The sequence below is a fragment of the Dendrobates tinctorius genome, unplaced genomic scaffold, assembly GCF_039654945.1.
Source record: "Dendrobates tinctorius isolate UK_male_01 unplaced genomic scaffold, ASM3965494v1 ptg000017l, whole genome shotgun sequence".
In the NCBI taxonomy this organism is placed as follows: Eukaryota; Metazoa; Chordata; class Amphibia; order Anura; family Dendrobatidae; genus Dendrobates; species Dendrobates tinctorius.
The window spans coordinates 4708132-4729877 of NW_027361685.1; the positions used below are offsets into that span (position 1 = coordinate 4708132).

At 45.5% G+C, this 21746-nt stretch overlaps 1 protein-coding gene across 1 annotated transcript in view; it reads left to right on the forward strand.

The window, feature by feature from the left end:
• Window positions 1-215: 215 nt before the first annotated feature.
• The window catches only part of LOC141082403 (uncharacterized), a 51730-nt gene continuing 30199 nt past the window's right edge, over window positions 216-21746 (forward strand). Inside the window, exon 1 of the mRNA XM_073566343.1 lies at window positions 216-447. Coding sequence (XP_073422444.1) covers window positions 216-447 — 232 coding nt within the window. The remainder of the gene's footprint in view (window positions 448-21746) is intronic.

Sequence of the window (21746 nt, forward strand, 5' to 3'; positions counted from 1 at the left end):
ACGTGCAATAATCTGCATTTACAACATATCTTTATATGGACCGATACCTTTTGCACAGCAGGCAGAAACAGCGCCAGCCTTCTGGGGAGTCCGCTAACATGACTTCTTCCAATATGACCTCTGTCAGGGAAGCTGTGATGCCCGTTTCCACCTCTTTGCCATCACCTGGTAACTCAGACTTGCAAATAAATATCCCCTCTATAGTTGATAACATTATGGCTAAAATTCTGCCTGAAATCAAATCTACTATTGAAGATTCATTAAATTCCACCTTAAAGGGAATGCAAGACAGACAGGACGAACAAGCCGAAAGTATCTCTGAAATAGGAAAAAGACTGTCAAATCTTGAAGATGACACCTATAGTGACCATAATAAGCTCTTGGCGCTTGCAAAAGAAAACACCTTACTATGGGATAGAATTGATGACCTGGAAAAACGTTCCCAATGTAATAATTTGCGCTTGGTGGGCCTGCCAGAATCTTTTCTACCTAAGGATCTAAAGCCAATCTGTGAAATTGATCTTCCCAAGGCCTTGCATCTTTCCACGGGACAAAAAGTGGAGAGGGCCCACAGAGTAGCGCCTATGGCACCCTCGACTACATCTGAGGGAAGGGCCCCGAAGTGCCCACGCCGGACGATCATGCGCTTTTTGGATTACAATGACAAAATTGATATATTGCAAGCATACCAGAGATGCAACCAACCTTTGATGATCTGTGGCCACAAAACTCTCATCTTTGATGATTTCTCAGCTGAAGTTATAAGGAGGCGCAAGGCTTTTAGCCCTATCTGTACGAAATTGTACAAGGAAGGCATCCGATATCAACTTGAATACCCTGCAATGTTGTTGGGCAGAGAGAGATTGGGATTATCTCACACTTTTGTCTCCCCTGACAAAGCAGAAGCTTTTACTAGAGAGCTGTTCAAATTAAAAAAACCTCCCTAAGAACAACCACTCCCTGAGAAGCTCTGAAGCTCGCCAGTCACCGAGGAATTCTGAGGACATTAGAGGAAGTGAGATCCCGTGAAAATGGATGATTCATCCCTGACTGATGTGGATCTTTTGATTTTAGTTAAGCCTATTTTGATATGACGGAGGGTTAGAGGGACCCTTGTCTCACAGGGTCGGGTAGAAGTGTAGTCCATTTGTTAAATGTTTTCCATTTCTCCAGTTGGTGAATGCTATTTTATTCATTGACGCTTGGATGAAATGTTTGTGGTGAGACTGCGATCTTATCTCATAGAACAGTTTGCTGTAATTCCTTGTTTAGTGTCTTTTCCACTGCAGCTAATGTTGTTTCCTATTGAATTTCACTCTGATGTTCGTTTTTTCCCCACTGTCCTTCCCCTTCTCCTGCCTCTACCCCACCTGCCTCAATCTGTTTAAGTTACAAGCTTAATTCACAGACCTACATATTATACATTTAACATGAGAATAATTTGCTAGAATGTTAAAGGCCTGCGCTCCCCACAAAAATGAATGATGGTCCTTAGACATCTAAAATGACTTAAACCTGATGTAGCTCTCCTTCAGGAGACTCATTTGCGTGAGGCTGACTATCAGAATGCGAAGGTTCTGGGTGGGGAGTGTATATGGGTCTCCATCGCTGCAGGGCTGGTGCGCTGACTCATATTAGCAAACACTTTACCCACCACCTGATCTCTCACCAAACTGATGAAGAGGGAAGACTATCGCACTTAACTTTGTCGACGCAACTAGGTGACATCTTCATTTTTAATGTGTATGGCCCAAATGAGAGCAATAAGCCTTTCTTTAAATATTTGGAGAATACAATTAATGCAGACCAGAATCTTAACCAAATAGTAGGGGGTGATTTCAATTCGGTGATATCTACCTTGGAAGATAGAAAGCATGAGACTCCATCCAGTAGCTCTGAGTCTTCAAGAGGCAGGGTAATGGCCCCTCTCTTGACACAGTGTTCTCTAAAAGATGCTTTTAGATTCTTACATCCTGATGGCACGGAATACACATTCTTTTCTCACGCTAAAAACTCATGATCCCGGATTGATTACTTCCTGACTTCCCTCCCCCTGATTCCCAAACTAATAGATGCAACAATTGGAGATTTGATCCTCTCGGACCACTCCCTATGCTGTTAGACCTGAGGGAGACCTATCAGAAGGGTACTGATTTCCTCTGGAGATTCCCTAACTTTTTGTACGCAGGTGACTCCTTTACCTTCTCCCTCAGGATGTGGTGGCAGGAATTTTTAACCGACAAGGAGCTACATCAAAATGAGCCTTCACTCCTGTGGGAGAGAGCGAAGGCTGTACTCAGAGGGAAAATTATGTCACCTACGTGTGCACCTTGAAAAAGCGTACATTACAGAGGTACGGGGAGTTAACAGAGGAGCTCAGAAAGGCTTACACTAACTTCCTCGCAGATTCATCCCCTGCTAACAGAGAGCACTGGCTACAAAAACAGGCAGACTTTAATCTTCAAGCAGAAAGGAGAGAAAAGCGTTTTTTGACACAAAGGGAGATATATTTTTATAGATATGGGAACAAAGCCAGCAGAATCCTGGCTAATCTGGCCAGGGGTATCAGACCCCAACAGGGGATTTACCAGCTCAAGGACCCCTCGTGATTAATTCAATCTAACCCCCAGGCGATAAACCAAATTTTGGGAGCATACTATGGAGAACTATATAGTGAACCTATCACGCCAAAAATGACCCACCCGGCCTTACTAAACAAGGTGACCATGAGGGCAGATGTTTGCCTGTTTTTTGAGATCATTTTGGTTGATTTTTGCTCTTGTTCTGCCAGACCCATAGAGCAACCTATGATATGTTACACATTTTACAAGGGCCTATCCTTTTCATTTCTTTCCTTCACTATATTGTTTTCCCACCTATATTGATAGGGTTACATCAGGGGAGAGAGGGACAGTCCACGTTGAGTGGGGGCGCCAAACTATTGTTTCTTGGGGTGCCTACCTCCACAGCAAGGAAGGAGTAAGACTAGGTTTATTGTAGGGTTTTGGCAGGCAGGTGTTTCGGTCATTTATGGCTTTTGCATCTTTTGGCGTATGTGCCTTTCTACACTGCGTTAGGTGTTTTTTAAAGGAAAAATTAAAGGAGAGTACTGGTGTGAGGTTGATACTGGTTGGAGGGGAGGCGAGATAGGCCGCTGGGTTGGCTGAGTGAGGCGGCTTGGGGGAGGTTCCCCCCTTTCCTTCCCGATCCCTTTCTGTTTTTGTTGTTTGTTTATGATACTGTTGTTAGTGCTGTTAACACTGTTACATGGGAAGCAACGTATTACAAGGTCATCTCTTCTACTTCTAGAGAGAGACATTCTTAATCTAGGCCTTCAGCCTATAAATACTGTGACAGTAGTAAATGTAATACATGGTCGTCATGAATAATGCTTTCTATGTTACCACCCTTTGTTGTTACCGAAAAGGTTTCAATAAAAATTAATATTAAAAAAACGCTCATCTGCTCGGCTTTGTTTTATTGTTTTATTGAAGCAATGTTTAAATTTTGGAATATTGGGTATATTTTGATATTCCAATTTATTGATCCACTACATGTGTTTGCATATAATTAATTCTAGTGATGTCACTGCGGGGGGAGTGTGTTAATGTTTGTAACATGCGAGGAACAGGTTACTATTGGGATTTGAGCTTCCTGGGTCGTCTTGCATGCACTGATATTTTGAGGTCTAACCACAGATTTACAATGATGTTCACATCAGGGGACTGTGAGGCTGAGTTCACACGTAGCGTTTTTTTCACGTATTCGCGGTGGTTTTAAACGCGTGATTTTGCCGCGAAAACGCGAAAAATAAGCATCCCATGCATTCCTATGGGATTCCGCAATGCTGTGCTAATGCTGCGGTTTTTACCGCGGCGGAATCGCTTTGCGGTAAAAGACGCAGCATGCTCATTAATTTAGCGGATTTGCGGCGATCCCGCACCCATAGGAATGCATTGTTCTGCTTACTTCCCGCATGCGGCTGTGCACACCATGCGAAAAGTAAGCAGAACATTTGCGGATGGTACCCACGGTCCAGAGAAGAGGAGACTGTCCTCCAGGCTCTGGGTACCATATCCCTGTAAAAAATAGAATTAAAATAAAAAATATTGTTATTCTCACCTTCCGGCGTCCCGCGCAGCCTTCCCGCCCCTCTCCATGCTCCCGGTCCCAGTAATCCTTTGCGAGAATGACCGCGATGGCGTCCGTTCTCGCGGGATCGCGACAGGTCGCTTGGAAAATGCTAGCATTCTGCAAGCTAATTACACTTGCAAAATTCCCGCAGAATGGAATCCGGAATTCTCGCGGTAATTTCCGCGAGAGTTCCGCTACGTGAACATAGCCTGAGGGCCATTGTAAAACCTTCAGAGGCGTCCGACCGCTGTCTCCTATACCCAGGACTGCCATATTTGAGGACAGAAAGTGGTAAACTGGCAGCGCCCAGTGGCTGCACTAAAACAGTAAAAAAAATAAATGAACATAACAGAGTCAAGCTTAGGTGAAAACATCTTTTTACATATTTTCATTTTTACAATAAATTATCAAAAATCACGGCACCTTCCATTTAATCTCATCTCTGCCTTGACAGTGACACTCTCTTAGGATACATTTTACTCTATGATGGCACTTTTGCACATAGCCACTAGATGGCGCTACATTTGACATTTGCCTGAATTTTTATATCTACACATGATTTACACAAATTATATTTTCTTGTGGTAACTCTATACTATTTACCATTAGAAGCTGTGTATTCTTGTAATTATCTGTATGTATACATGATTGATTACCACTCCTGTCTCTGTAAAAACAATCCCCTTTAAACCCTTTCTGACATCAGGTGTAAATGTATGCCGATGTCAGACTCTCTCCCTTTGATGTGAGCTCCAACGCTGAGCCCACTTCTTTTCTGGCGGATGTCCGCAAGTGTGCCGTAAATCCCGCCCATCAGTGACCCTGTCACATGATTATGGGTCATTGATGGGCCACTAGCCCACTAGCCGAAAATGCATGGACCAGGGATTGCACCACTGAACTCCCGCTCTCCTTTTTACATGGGCAAAATGCTACTCAGACAACACAGGGTGAGGGTAAAACAGTGTGGGCAATGCTTTATTGTACCACAAAACAGGCAGATAACACATAGAACAGTCCCAGCACAGTACCCAAGATGGGGCACATCAGAGTCTCTTTTCTACTGACTCACCAGGATAATAGCTGCTGTGACTACAGATCTTCCAGTGTCACTACCTCACCGATGGCACGCACACAGAGAGGAGGTAACAACAAGTGTAGGAAGATGACAGTCCATACAAGGCCAGTTGATCTGAGGATGACAACCTGGCTTCTCCAAACATATCCATGGTTCAGTGATGGTCAATGGAGCAGATCTGTATTCTTCCAACCGAGGCTGAAAACCCCTAGGTTGTTTCCTATAGAATGATAGATCCGTGTCCCTTGTGATGATGTTGTGGCTGCTGTCCTGTCTCTTGTCCTTTTGGGATGTATGGATGTCTTGGCAGAATCTCTCTGGCTGTTTCTCTCTCTCAGTCTCTTTATACAGAGGCATTTAACCTATTTTTAGACTTAGCAAGTGTCTCTCATTCAGTACTTACATAAAGGGTAAGAATGGAGATGAAATCAAGTAGTTTTACTTGATTATTTAACCTGTTTGCATAGTTTTTCCCTCTCTGCTTTAGAAATCAACAAACTGGCTCCATAGCACAATGCATAATTAGCATATCAGTAAACATCACCAGTGATCAAGGATAAGTGCGCAATAAAAGTCAATATTACCGGCTTACACAAATAAAAGTCTGTTTCCTTGACCAACCAGAAATCAACACTTAAAATTTGAAAGCCAACATACAGATAACATTCTATTATTCTTTGTTTGCTAAAAAATAGTCGTCTTGTTAATTAAGATACAATGCTGTATATCTTCACAATGCCAAGCAGAAAAAAATGTTTGTAAAAATATATAAAAAAAAATATAAAAGTTCAAATCACCCCCCTTTCGTCCCATTCAAAATAACACATACACATATCTGGTATCACCGCTTTCAGAATCGCTTGATCTATGAATATTTAAAAGGATTAAATCGATCGATAAACGACGTAATGAGAAAAAAGCCAAAATGCCAGAATTATGTTTTTTGGTCGCTGCAACATTGCATTAAAATGTAATAACGGGCGATCAAAAGATCGTATCTGCATCAAAATGGTATCATTGAAAACATCAGCTCGGCACACAAAAAATAAGCCTTCACCCAACCCAAGATCACAAAAAATGGAGATGCGACGGGTATCGGAAAATGGTGCAATTCTTTTATACTTTACCTAATTAAGATAAGTTACTTTTACTGATAAATGTTTATTTTGTGTCGTTTATTTTCTGTTGGTATTTGGTTTATCCTATAAAACTCCCATATAATATTCTCACCTTGAATTTATCCTATAAAACTCCCATATAATATTCCATCCTTGAACGCACGCCGCGTGCATCATGTTTTTGTACAATCTGTGAATAATATATATAGGTTCTCCCCGTCTGAGTTATTTTTGATGATCGACAAAATACGATTTTCCTGTAATTCATTTCTCACACTCTCGGTATAATAATGACTTTTCCCTGTGTGGGATTTTTGATAAAAAGGTTGACAACTAGTTGGACAACCCCTTCTCATTCCTCATGTTTGGTCCTGTTAAAATAAAAACACTTACACAAACCTCCCATGCTGGCACCGTTTCAGTGGCGTCAGCACTTGCATTCTTAGCTCTTTTGAGGTTGTTACGTCATGTGAGCCCTGTGCCCAATCAGCGCTGACGTCACTGTCCCCACCTTCGGACAAATCAAGCATCATGAGGCCGTCAGAGAGAAGCCGCAGCCCTGGCTTCCTATTGATGTTCAATACGTCCGAAGGAGCAGTGAAGCTTCCGCTGATTGGGTGCAGGGCTCGTGTGATGTGAGAACCTCACATAAGCCCCAGGACAGTGAGTCTCAACACCACTGAAGTGAAGCCGGCACGGCAGCGGAGTATGAGTGGTTTTATTTTAATGAGGCCAAACATGAGGAATGAGTTCAATGAGAAAAAAAAAAAAAATATATATATATATATATTTATACACACCGTATTTTTTGGACTATAAGACGCACTTAGGTTTAGAGGAGGAAATTAGGAAAAAAAATGAAAGCAAAACATGTGGTCAATTCTGTACTTAATATCACCTATCCTGGTATATATGGTCCCCTCATCCCCATCCTGATACACATGGCCCCCTCATCCCTTTCCTGGTATGCAGGGACCCCATCCGTTTCCTGGTATATAAGGACCCCATCCCTTTCCTGGTATGCAGGGCTCTCATCTCGTTCTGGTATGATTGGCCCCATCAGAAAACATTAAAAAAAAACATTACACTTATCTACTCGGTGCTTCCTCGCAGCGTCCTGCTCCGATGCCAGCAACTGCTATATGCTTGTAAGCAGCACGTCAGGAACGTCATGCATTGCTCACAAGCAGAGCACAGCTGCCGGATTACTCACTGGGACTGTGCGAGCAGTGAGTATTCATTCCTCTTCAGTAGCGCGCAGTGTCAGCCACCGGTTTCCTGCTGCTGCCGGCGGTCACATGTGCCGCTACTTAAGAGAAATGAATATTCATTGAATTAATTCATTCATCCGGAGACTATTTAATATTGAACTATATTGTGGCTAGTTTTCTGACTGTTTCGGATAACATGATATTAGTTTTTTTTTCGTTTAGTCGCTTGAATATTGGTCAATATTAAATAGTCTCCTGATGAGTCGTCTTTGGTGAGGACGATGAAACCCATAGAAATGAGAGGCTTGGAGAGTGAGTGTGTATACGTCACCTCACCCTATATACTGAACTGTGGGGTACATGTTTTTTCTATTAGTCACCTTCTGACTAATCTTCAGGGGGTGAATTATGAGTATAGATTTACATTTGGAATTAATAAAGTTTAGTTTTATCCTTTTGTCAGCAAACATGAGGAATGACAAGAGACAACCCATTTATGGAGATTCAATTTTGGTTAAAACTATTCCAATATTATGAACATAAAAAAGGCTTCTCCCCTACGTGACGTCTCTGATGTTTATTAACAGTTGATTTCCAAGTAAAATATTTCCCACATTAAGAAAAAGTCCTCTCCTCTGTGTGACTGCTCTGATGTCTAACAAGAAGCGCTTTCTGATTAAAACATTTCCCACATTCTGAACAGGAAAAAGGCTTCTCCCCTGTGTGAGTTCTATAGTGTTTATCAAGATTACCTTTATGGATAAAACATTTCCCACATTCTGAACATGAAAAAGGCTTCTCCCCTGTGTGAGTTGTATAGTGATTAACCAAATGTTACTTCCAGTTAAAACATTTCCCACATTCTGAACAGGAAAAAGGTTTCTCCCCTGTGTGCGTTCTGCGGTGTGCAACAAAATGAGATTTCTTGTTAAAACATTTCCCACATTCTGAACATGAAAATGACTTCTTTCCTTTAGGAGCAGTTTGTTTTTTAATGCCTCTTTTGTGACTTTGATTTTCCTTAATAGTCAGTAATGAATCAGAAGATGGGACCTGTTTCATAGGATCAGATGACAGATCTTTGCTGTGAATGGATGATGATATATCTGGAGTAATAGCAATCACTTCAGTTGTATCTTGTAGGATCTCAAGATAATCAGATTTAAAAGTTGAAAATGCCAGCATTCCCTCTGATCTCCTGGTACAGTCATGTGCTGAGATAAAAAAACCATTTTTTTAAATAAAATATCTTTGAGTTTTATATTTTTGAATGTTTCTACTTAAACTGTCCATAAAAATGGCAAGCTATGTAAAAACTTTAATTATTTACCAAGACAATGACAGTTCACAGTCTAATAGAAAACCTTGTTGGATGAGCCAGTAGTGTGCGGTGTTCAACTGTTTGTTCATTCTGCCTCCCAAATGTCAAATAAAAAGAAACCAATCAATGTTATGTAGGCGAAAATAATACCAATTCTCATCTCACAAAAAACAAGTCCCCACTCAGGTCCATCATCTGTCAACGGAAAAACAGAAAAGGCAGGTTAGAGTTAATGCTATAGTTATGGTTAGTGTTGGGGCTAAAGTTAGGGTTACTGTTTGGCTAAAGTTAGGGTTAGGCTCAAGAATTAGGCTTTTCTCAATTGTCTCCCCAATAATTGGGTCACATCAGTAACGTCACGTCAGTCATGTCAGAGTTTCCTATTTCTATTTGTTCTACACACAAATTTACATGCATCCCAATTCATCAGCCAGAATCCACGATCCTATTATGCTAGGTCAAATTTAGAACTTACATTCACTATGGGGCTTGTTATAAAAAGAGCATTCTGTCCTATTGGTCCAACCGCCCTGTTCAAGCCACCACTATGTTTTCTCCCGTTCTTCCTAGGACCCGTTATGAAATGCTCATGAGATTTTAGCATTTTAACGACAATAGTCAATGACTGCCCAGAAATGCCCCAGAACATGACAGAATATTCAAAATCAGACCCATCATCGAAGACTTGACAGAAAAGTTCTTAAAGCTTTACACCCCAACAGAAAACATTTCCATTGATGAGTCCCTTGCAAAATTCAAAGGAAGACTGCACCTCAAGCAATTTATTCCTTCTAAGAGGACAAGGTTCGGAATAAAGCTCTATAAAATGTGCGAGAGTTCAACCGGATACACATCAGCTTTTCACATTTATGAGGGGAAAGATAGCCAACTAAACCCACCAGGATGCCCCTACTTATCTGGGGACATCAGGAAAAATCGTTTGGGAGCTGATAACTCCAATTTTACAAAAAGGCTACAATCTGTATGTTGACAACTACTACACCAGCATACCTCTATTTAAAAGTCTGGTTGGAAATAACATAGGGGCTTGTGGGACCATTCGCAAAAACTGTCAGGCGTTTCCACAATCATTGGTCAGCAAAAAGTTCTGAAAGGGGCAGTCAGGGGCTTTACACAATGGAGAGCTGCTTGCCCTCAAGTATAAGGATAAAAAAGATATTTTTATCCTGAGCTCGATCCACACAGATGCCACAAGGGCCACTGCAGACCAACAGGGATCCACTACTCCAAAACCTGGGTCTGTCAGTGACTACAACAAATATACGGGGGTGTGGACCTTGCAGATCAGGTTCTACAGCCATACCAGGTATCAAGAAAATCATATATCTGGTATAAAAAGTTAGTCATGTATTTGTTTCAGGTGGCCACATATAATTATTTTGTGTTGTACATAAAATCCAGAAATGCAGATACTTTCCTTGATTATTATGAGGTCATGTAAATCTTGTTTTTGAAAATTTTGTCCCCGCCAATCCTTTAGAATCTGAAGATGTCAGAAGACTCACTGAGCGACATTTTATTGTACTCATCCCAGTAACTGAAACAAGAAAGAACCCCCAGAGAAGATGTCGTGTATGTTCCAAGACAGGAATGAGGCATGATCCCCGCTATTATTACCCACAATGCCCATCACTGCCAGCCTTATGCCTCCATGACGGCTTTACAATCTTCCACACAGAACCACGTTTTTGAACTGTTTTGACATTCAAGCATTTGGTTTATTTAGTGACAGACACATTTGAGTAGAGCTGACTTAACAATTTCCGGGGGTAGGTGGGGGGAGGTCTCCAGAGACACAAGCTGGGCACAATATATTGGGCACTACAATGACATTTTTGCAATTTTTGCTCTAAAACTTCTACTACGTGTTTCTAGAAATCATCCATGCAGTGAAAATGGTCACTATATCCATAGATGAATTCCCAGAGGGGTGTCATTTCCAAAATGGGGTCACTTCAGGGGGAACTGTTGTTCTGGCACTTAGCGGCTCTCCAAAGTGCCATAACAGCAGAATACCCCCTGAAGTGACCCCATTTTGGAAATGACACCCCTCTGAGAATTCATCTCTGGGTGTAGGGACCATTTACCTATCTACCTATTTTCCCATGTAAAATCTGGGGTTAAAACAACATTTTAGTGGTAAAAATGTAATTATTTTTTCTTCACTGCCCAATGGTATAATCTTCTATGGAACAGCTGTGGTGTCAGTATGCTCACTGCATCACTAGAAGAATTCATTCAGGGAAGTATTTGGTAAAATGCAGTCACTTTTGGGGGCTTATGCTATTCTGGCACCTCAGGGGCTCTGACAATGTGACATGTCACCCACAAACAATTCCAGCAAAATCTGCTCTCCAATATAGCGCTCCTTCCCTTCCGAGCTCTGCCATGCGCCCAAACAGTGGATTACCCCCACATATTGGTTGTCAGCATACTCAGGACAAATTACACAACTAATTTTGGGTTCCAAGTTCTCCTGTTACCCTTTAGAAAAAAAATGGAGGGCGGAAAGATCATTTTTTGTGGAAAAATGATTTTTTATTTTCACGGCTCTACGTAATTAACTTCTGCGAAGCACTTGGGGGTTCAAAGTGCTCACCACACATTTCCTTGGCAGGTCTAGTTTCCAAATTGGTGTCACTTGTTGGGGGTTTCCACTGGTTACGCACATCAGGTGCTCTCGAAACGCGACATGGCAACCGCTAATTATTCCAGCATATTTTACATTCAAAAAGCCAAATGGCGTGCCTTCCCTTCCGAGCCCTGCCGTGCGCCCAAACAGTAGACTTCCCCCACAAATGGGGTATCGGCATGCTCAGGAGAAATTGCAAAACAAAATGTATCGTCCATTTTCTCCTGTTACCCTGGCGAAAGTAAAAACAATTAGTTTTAAAGGAAAATTTTTGTTATAGAAAAGTAAATATTTTTTTCTTGCACATTCCATTCATTCCTGTGAAGCACCTGAAGGGTTAATAAACTTCTTGAATGTGGTTTTGAGCACCTTGAGGGGTGCACTCTTTAGAATGGTGTCTCTTTTGGGTATTTTCTGTCATACTGATCCCCCAAACTCTCTTCAAATGTGAGGTGGTCCATAAAAAATGGTTTTGTAAATTTTGTTGTAAAAATGAGAAATCGCTGGTCAACTTTTAACCCTTATAACTTCCTAACGAAAAAAAATTGTTTCCAAAATTGTGCTGATGTAAAGTAGACATGTGGGAAATGTTATTTATTAACTATATTGTGCGATATGACTCTCTGATTTAAGGGCATAAAAAAATGTGAAAATTGCATTGATATTATTGGTGATAATGCCTATAATATTGTGGCTATTGTGAGGCTTAGAAAAAAATTACATCCAGCAAAATGTCACCGGTGATGGCGGCGCCTGCACAGTAGCGTCTATAAGTAAGAGATAAAAGCTACTGGACAGACGCCGCTGGTGTCATTTTGCTGGGTGGGGAGCCAACACATCTCCTGCAGGTGGGAATAAATGTATATTACAGCCCTCAGCCACGCACAGCTTAGAGATCTATCATGGCACAGGTGGAATATTTGTCCTGGAGATTATCACAATCCTCCTTGAAGTTAGTTGGTTTTAATACAAATGGAAAAGTCAGGATAAAGGGAAACTCTGCTGTTATTGGACAGAAATTCACACTTGGCCTCACTGCACATTTACTGGTGTCGCTCATAAAAGGGAAGTTTGGCCAGAAAGACTGGACCTGGTCTTGTAGGGACCATGAGACATTCAGCAGCACAGAAGGGAGAGAAGATTCATCCGGTAAGATCTCAGGGATCTAGGAAGCCAACAGCATCATTACCCTCCGCTTTCTCTTACAGGCCCAGCATAAGATTTTTCTACAAGTGATTTTCTAACCTGTCAGCACATTCTACGTACGCTGTCATTTGGCTTTATAGTTACAGATCTGGGCAGGTAACGGTCAGCGTCTCCTAATGTGAAGGAGAGAATGGCTAATGAAATCAATTATTAACCCTTATATAAGTCAGTTCAGATATGGTGTACCAAGATGGTGTCTGTGTCTTCAGTCAACACCCTGGAAGGAATCCTTGGAATGCAGAAGCTGAGATACTGGATACCATATATGGAAGTGAAGCTGAAATGGACGTATCAGACTGACACTGGCTACTCAGAAGATTGTGTGACACCCATTTCCTGTCTCTTTGTCTTGAGAATAAACTTCGGTTGTGTGCAAGCCTTTGCTGAGAAAGGAGTAGACATCTAAAGCTGGAGTCTCACATAGCGACTCACCAGCGATCCCGACAACGATATCAACGTGTCAGGATCGCTGGTGAGTCGCTATGTGATCGCTGGTGAGCTGTCACACAGACAGCTTCACCAGCGATCAGCACAGCGACGCCGAGCGCAAGGCGTCGCTGTGTTCGTTAGTTACCAGCGTCCTGGTGCAGGGAGCTGGTAACTAATGTACACATCGGGTATCCAAGGGAAGCCGTGCTGGCCAGCGGGAGACCAGCAACAAAAGAAATGTCCAGCGGTTTCCTACAGCGATCAGCGATACCGGCAGGGGGACAGTTGCTGATCGCTGTCACACACAGCGATCTCGCTGGTGAGATCGCTGTTGTGTCACAAAACTTGTGACTCAGCAGCATTCTCGCAGGTGAGATCGCTATGTGTGACAGGGCCTTAACTCTATATTCGGTGTGACTCTTTAAGCGCACACTCGGCCTATATTGGGTCAGGTGCAAGCAATCATATAGATCTCGCTTTAAGGGATCACCCTCACACTAATCCCAGGGGGTAGGTGGATCCTCCAGGTTGTAAGTTCTATAGAAAAGGGCTTTCAATGCCCAAAGTCATTTGAACAGTTTTGGGTGGAGGAGAATGTTGAGGTCTAGAGGCAAAATGGTGATCATGGTAATACGGCCGGCTACACCACCGATAAAGCAGCCACAGCCGGTGACTGAGAGGAATCTGTGACTTCTCTGCATTCAGTGGTTCCTACTCACCTGGGTAGTCATATGTGGGAATCTCCTCTTTACACCGCTCATCACCCCTCACATATGTTTCTGTAGTATTAATATGGGTCAGATCTTCACCCTGAAACAAATATTGTAAAAGTCACAGACAGATGGAGAAGTCCCATCTATGATCAGCTCTAATCCTGCCATCTCCACCGTTCTCATTACACAAGTATAAAACATATAATACTGGTGGATAAAACAAGACTGAGCACAAGACCTTCACAGCCGTCTACACATCACAGGGGAGATCTCCTGACACCTTCTCTCCATCTACCTGAGGATCCTGAGGAGCACTGGGATCTTCTTGGTTACAGTCCTGTGGAGGAAGAGGACGGGGACATCTCTCTGGTGTTGTCCTCTTACTGGATAGATCTGGAGGAAACACATACAGGGACTGAATTCATTCTCTACACACAGATAATTATAGGCCGTGTGTATTTAGTCCTGTCTATTACCTGGAGATGTGAGGGGCTGGGGAACCTCCATTATGACGTCCTTGTACAGATCTCTGTGTCCTTCTAAATACTCCCACTCCTCCATGGAGAAATAGACAGCGATATCCTGACACCTTATAGGAACCTGACACATACAATGATACCGTCATCCCCCCGATCCCTTCATAGTGTTACTGTATAATGTCCCAGCATTCCCAGCAGTGTCACCTCTCCAGTCAGCAGCTCCATCATCTTGTAGATGAGTTCTAGGATCTTCTGGTCATTGATGTCCTCATGGATCAGGGGGTGAGGTGGAGGCCCCGTGATTGGGCTCAGGGGTCTTCCCCATCCCTCAGACACAGGGTCCTGACACCGATCACTAGAGGTCTTCTTCACCACTGTGTAATCCTGGTTATGGAGAGACACATTAATCTCACTACAGACATTTCCAGAGTCCTCACCTCTCCAGTTCTGTCCATCTGTTATTCCCATAGATAAGAATGATGTAATGTGACATCATCAGAATCTCTCACCTCTCCAGTGAGACGGAAGAGGATCTCTAGGGTGAGGTGTAACATCCTCTCCGCCATCTTGTCTCTGTCCATATCCATCCTTGATGGGGAAATCAGGAAAATTCTCTTCTGTAGAGAAGAGAAGGTGGTTTCCTACATTGGAGACTGCCCTTCCCGTGGTTGTTCCTTCCCGGTGAAAGACCTGGCTAGTCATTGCTTGCATTGAGAAACATGTGATGGTGTCTCCGTGGCTGATTGATTTACATGTTTTTGCATATTTCCCATAAGGGATGGGGGCATTGCTCTAGAATCACTGCGTTGAGAAACATTTGATGGTGTCTCCGCAGTGTTGGATGTTGATCTCCATGAGGTCACTCATCCTCATTTTCATAGTCTTTTACTAGGCATTGCTCCTACTAGCCAGTTTCCTACTCCACACTGATGAGGGGCAATACCCCGAAACAGCTGTCTGTGGATGGATACCATGTTTTGGCATAGGTGGTTTCCTTCATTGGAGACTTCCCTTCCCGTGGTTGTTCCTTCCCGGGGAAAGACCTGGCTAGTCATTGCTTGCGTTGAGAAACATGTGATGGTGTCTCCGCAGTGCTGGATGTTGATCTCCATGAGGTCACTCATCCTCATTTTCATCCTCCTCGGAGTCGGCAGCTGAACACGTTCCTCATAGACTCATCTTCCATAACGTTAATTCTCGTCTCATTACCGACACTGGAATTGGCATTAGCAATACTGCAGGAGAGATTCATTACACGCGACATGAGAAATAACTCCTTCATGATGAGGACGACATCTTCATCTTCTACTGCGGCTCTAGAGACAGATTTGGCCAGAGTCGGTCACTGCCTCCATCCCCACCGGCCGTCTATATGAAGGTTTCCCGTCTTCCCCGCACTGGAATCTTCTCTCACGTTAGATCTCAGCTCTGAGTCACACACAGAAGTTTGAGGCTTTTCTGGAAGAACAGGACAGGAGAGATCTGAGGCCGATGTCTCCATGTACAGGGTTTCCCCTCGGGATAAGAGGCTTTTCTATCCCTTTCCCCCAATTAGAGGGGACACCTGTGGATATCGGGGTCTTTACCGGCTGCAGTCCTGGGGGGATTTACTCGGTAACGTGGACGTTGGACAAACGTCACCATCAATTCCCATCAGAGTGAAGGAACATCGCTCCTCTATTCAGCTCTATGGATCCAGGATGAAATCCACTGCGGCCCCTGCAAGAAAAGAGCGAAGTCTGGTGAGACCCCCGAGGCCGGAGAGTTCTACAGCTGCTCTGTGCGCACAGGACCTGTGATGAGGTCACAGGAGGGGAGGAGTCAGGGGTCACATGATCAGGGGCCTCAGTGTGTGCAGGACTCTGCTGTGCTGGTTGTCATGGTGCTGGATGAGGGGAAGTTTCTGTGTGGGGTCAGGAGGGGTTTACAGGGTGGATGTAGCAGAACTGTGTGTGTACGAGGTGTACGGAGCGGAGCCGTGTGTGTACGAGGTGTACGGAGCGGAGCCGCGTGTGTACGAGATGTACGGAGCGGAGCCGTGTGTATACGAGGTGTACGGAGTGGAGCCGTGTGTGTACGAGGTGTACGGAGCGGAGCCGTGTGTGTACGAGGTGTACGGAGCGGAGCCGTGTGTGTACGAGGTGTACGGAGGGAAGCCGTGTGTGTACGAGGTGTACGGAGCGGAGCCGTGTGTGTACGAGGTGTACGGAGCGGAGCCGTGTGTGTACGAGGTGTACGGAGCGGAGCCGTGTGTGTACGAGGTGTACGGAGCGGAGCCGTGTGTGTACGAGGTGTACGGAGCAGAGCCGTGTGTGTACGAGGTGTACGGAGTGGAGCCGTGTGTGTACGAGGTGTACGGAGCGGAGCCGTGTGTGTACGAGGTGTACGGAGCGGACTCGTGTGTGTACGAGGTGTACGGAGCGGAGCCGTGTGTGTACGAGGTGTACGGAGCGGAGCCGTGTGTGTACGAGGTGTACGGAGCGGACCCGTGTGTGTACGAGGTGTACGGAGCGGAGCCGCGTGTGTACAAGGTGGACGGAGCGGAGCCGCGTGTGTACGAGGTGTACGGAGCGGAGCCGCGTGTGTACGAGGTGTACGGAGCGGACCCGTGTGTGTACGAGGTGTACGGACCGGAGCCGCGTCTGTACGAGGTGTACGGAGCGGAGCCGTGTGTGTACGAGGTGTACGGAGCGCAGTCGTGTGTGTACGATGTGTACGGAGCGGAGCCGCGTGTGTACAAGGTGTACGGAACGGAGCCGCGTGTGTACGAGGTGTACGGAGCGGAGCCGCGTGTGTACGAGGTGTGCGGAGCAGAGCCGTGTGTGTACGAGGTGTACAGAGCGGAGCCGTGTGTGTATGAGGTGTACGGAGCGGAGCCGCATGTGTACGAGGTGTACGGAGCAGAGCCGTGTGTGTACGAGGTGTACGGAGAGGAGCCGCGTGTGTATGAGGTGTACGGAGCGGAGCCGCATGTGTACGAGGTGTACGGAGCGGAGCCGTGTGTGTACGAGGTGTACGGAGCGGAGCCGAGTTTGTACGAGGTGTACGGAGCGGAGCCGTGTGTGTACGAGGTGTACGGAGCGGAGCCGTGTGTGTACGAAGTGTACGGAGTGGAGCCGTGTGTGTACGAGGTGTACTGAGCGGAGCCGTGTGTGTACGAGGTGTACGGAGCAGAGTCGCATGTGTACGAGGTGTACAGAGCGGAGCCGTGTGGGTATGAGCTGTACTGAGCGGAGACATGTGTGTACGAGGTGTATGGAGCAGAGCCGCGTTTGTATGGACCCCTCTGTGTACGCTGTATACAGCCGTATACCCCCAGCTTCAGTCTCAAAACCCTGTGTGGATGCTGTATACACCCGTGTACCCCCAGCTTTGGTCGCAGACCCCTGTGTACGCTCTATACACCCGTATACCCCCAGCTTTGGTCACAGACCCCTCTGTGTATGCTGTATACACCCGTATACCCCCAGCTTCGGTCACAGACCCCTCTGTGTACACTGTATACACCCGTATACCCCCAGCTTCGGTCACAGACCCCTCTGTGTATGCTGTATACACCCGTATACCCCCAGCTTCAGTCACAGACCACCCATCTCTCACACTGTAGAACTGACGCCGGACACACACGGTAATACTGCGGTCGTCGGTCTCTCATCTCTCGCACTTATACTGATAACATAAGATGGAGTCAGACGAACCCTCCTACAAAACGTGAGAACAAAGTCATTACTACAGGACTGTGTGAGAAAGGGATTTATTCTACAAGAAACGCTGGGGCCACAAATGAGAATAACAATGTCGTTCTTCTTCTCTTTCACCATAGATATTGACAGTGAGGGCGACTTCCACTTTGCCACAATGTGGATATAAGTGGCCATACATAAGTAGTTTACTAGCTTCTGAAAGCTTTCTGGAGCTGGGAAGGCCTGGTTCCCAGTAAAAGGGTAAAAGGTTCCAGATCAACCGGTCCACCATACATCTGTGCTATCAGACGCTTCACCTTCTCCCAAAGCCCAGAAACCACCATACAAGACCACCAAATATGTCTCATGTCACCAGAAAATCCACAACCCCTAAAACAGTCTCCCGAGATTTTAGGAAAAATGCTGTGAACTTTTTCTGGTACATAATAGACTCTGTGCAATAGTTTTAAGGAGGTCTCCACAAGAGAAGTCTGGTGACTACCTTCTGATAGGGTGTCACAGCTACGATACCATTCATCAATTGACTGTTCAAACCCCAGATCCTCCTCCCATTGTAACATATACTTCAATTTTTTATCATTTTATGGAGAATTTATGGCATATGTGATAAAACACTCTGGGATCGCCTTTGCTGGGGTCAAAGGTCACGTGCATTCAGCATGAAACTCAGGCGCAGAGCTGGGATTCGTGTATAACTGACCCTGGGTAAGGTTTATTAACGGTGAAAGCAATGCAAAAGGAAATAAAACATAAAACAAATCCTTGCCTGTCCGGCACTAACTAAACAATGGACAAGCTAACTACCAACTGGCGGGCTTCTCCCGTCCAGCCAAACCACAGTTGCAGTGGGCACTGCTTCCACTCACGTGTGTCTCTCACACAGACAGGCTCTCTGTGTTCCCAGGCTGAGACACTCACACAACCACCTTGCATCCTTTTATATCCACCTCCCATTATTCATTAGCAAGCAGGTGCGATACTGACCAGACTAGGCCACATAGGAAAGGAATCTGGGCGAGATATACCTGCCCTCATCCACTATTCCCACATGATTCTCACATATCCCCCCCCTCTGCTCAGACCACTCTGGTCGAGCAATGACACCCGCCAAACAGTGCACTCGGGACAGGGCATCTGCATTCCCCATCTGTACCCCTGGGCGGTGCTCCACCGTAAAAGTGTAGGCCTGCAGGGCAAGGAACCACCGGGTCACCCGGCTATTCCGTTCCTTGTTCAAGTGCATCCACTTGAGAGGGGCATGGTCAGTGATCAGCCTGAACTTTCGGCCCACCAGGTAATATTTGAGGGCCTCTAGAGCCCAATTAATGGCGAGGCACTCTTTTTCTACGACTGCATACCTTTGCTCGTGTTTATTCAGCTTCCTGCTGAGATAGAGGACTGGGTGTTCCACTCCGTCCCTCACTTGTGAGAGTACGGCCCCGATACCGGTATCAGAGGCATCCGTTTGTACCACAAACTCGCTGCGGAAGTCCGGAGTCACCAGTACGGGCTGAGAGCAAAGTGCCCGTTTTAGGCTATGGAAGGCTTCTGGGGTTTAACAACACCCCTCCCAATTACATACCCCAAGTACCGGGCTTCTTCTAGCCCGATGTGACATTTCTTGGGGTTCGCGGTTAGACCTGCCTCCCACAGGTCGTCAATCACAGCTTGTACTTTCTGGAGATGAGTCTCCCAGTCCAAGCTGTAAATGACAATGTCATCCAAATAGGCTGAAGCGTACCGCCTATGTGGCCTCAAGACTCGATCCATCAGTCTCTGGAAGGTCGCCGGTGCCCCGTGCAGTCCAAACGGCATATACACATACTGAAATAAACCTTCCGGCGTAGCAAATGCCATCTTTTCTCTGGCAGCCTCAGCCAGAAGGATCTGCCAATACCCCTTTGTTAGATCTAGGGTCGTAGTATACCGGGCTTTTCCTAACCGATCTATTAACTCGTCGACCCGGGGCATAGGATAGGCATCAAATTTTGAGACCGCATTCAGTTTCCTGAAGTCATTGCAGAACCGGATGGTGCCGTCCGGTTTAGGAATTAGCACAATCGGGCTGGACCCCACACTGTGCGATTCCTCAATGACTCCTAACTCTAACATTGCCTTCACTTCTCGGGAAACGGCTTCACGGCGCGCTTCCGGGATTCGGTAGGGCTTTACGTGAACTGTGACACCAGGTTCCGTTACGATGTCATGTTTCATTAGCTTAGCATAGTCTGCCCGGGTTTTTCTGAGAAAAACTTTTGGTTGTGAAGTAGAAACTGCCTGACCTCAGTCTTTTGCCGCTCTGAGAGAGTCTCTGCAACCCGTACCTCCGGTACGGTATGCGAGCAGACAGGACGGGCCAGCTCCGCTGACAAGGCAGACCGATCCTTCCAGGGCTTTATCAGATTTACATGATAAATCTGTTCAGGTTTCCGTTTACCTGCCTGGTATACTTTGTAGTTTACTTCACCAACTCTTTCCTTGATCTCAAAGGGGCCCTGCCACTTTGCCAGGAACTTACTGTCCACCGTGGGGACCAGGATCAACACCCTATCTCCGGGTGCAAACGTACGGATCTTGGCGCCCCTATCGTAGATTCTTTTTTGGGCTCCTTGAGCCTGTATCATGTGTTCTTTGACGATAGGCATAACAGCCGCAATACGGTCCTGCATTTGTGTGACGTGATCTATCACTGTTTTAAATGGAGTGACCTGACCCTCCCAGGTTTCTTTTGCAACGTCTAACAGTCCGCGAGGACGTCGGGCGTACAATAACTCGAAAGGCGAGAATCCCGTGGAAGACTGGGGTACTTCCCTGATGGCAAAAAGCAAATACGGAAGTAAATAGTCCCAGTTCTTCCCATCCTTGTCTATCACCTTTCTCAGCATCTGCTTCAGAGTTTTATTGAACCGTTCAACCAACCCGTCTGTTTGAGGGTGATACACGGATGTGCGTAACGGTTCGATTTGTAACAATCGGCAGAGCTCCTTCATTATCCTGGACATAAAGGGGGTCCCCTGGTCGGTGAGTATCTGTTTTGGTATACCGACCCGACTAAACACATGCACCAGCTCCTTGGCAATCGTCTTGGTGGCCGTGTTACGCAAAGGGATGGCCTCCGGGTAACGAGTGGCATAATCCAAGATGACCAGGATATGTTGGTGTCCACGTGCAGACCGTGGAAGGGGCCCAACTAAATCCATCCCAATCCTCTCAAACGGGACTTCAATAATAGGTAGGGGTACCAAAGGGCTACAGAACCGGGGCTTAGGTGCAGAGGCTTGGCAGTCAGGACAAGACTCGCAATATACACGAATATCGTGATGCATGCCTGGCCAAACAAAACAGTGTAATATCCTTTCGGTGGTTTTCTGGACTCCCAGGTGACCTCCCATCACATGTCCATGGGCCAGGTCCAGCACCTGTCGCCGGTAGGGTTTTGGCACGACTAATAGTTGCACCGTATCTTCCCCTTTTTCTCTATCTGATAGAGTAAATCATTCTCCAGAACCATGTAAGGATATGCCAGCCTAGAGCCAGGTTCTACGGTTACCCCATTTATCACTTTCACATTTGTCCTAGCCTGAGAAAGGGTAGGATCCTTTATTTGCTCACTTTGGAAGTCATCTTTCTGAACTTCTAAATCCGGCAAACGGGGAGGTGGACGGCTGTCAGCCTCCTCCTCTTCCCCGGTCTCCTCATT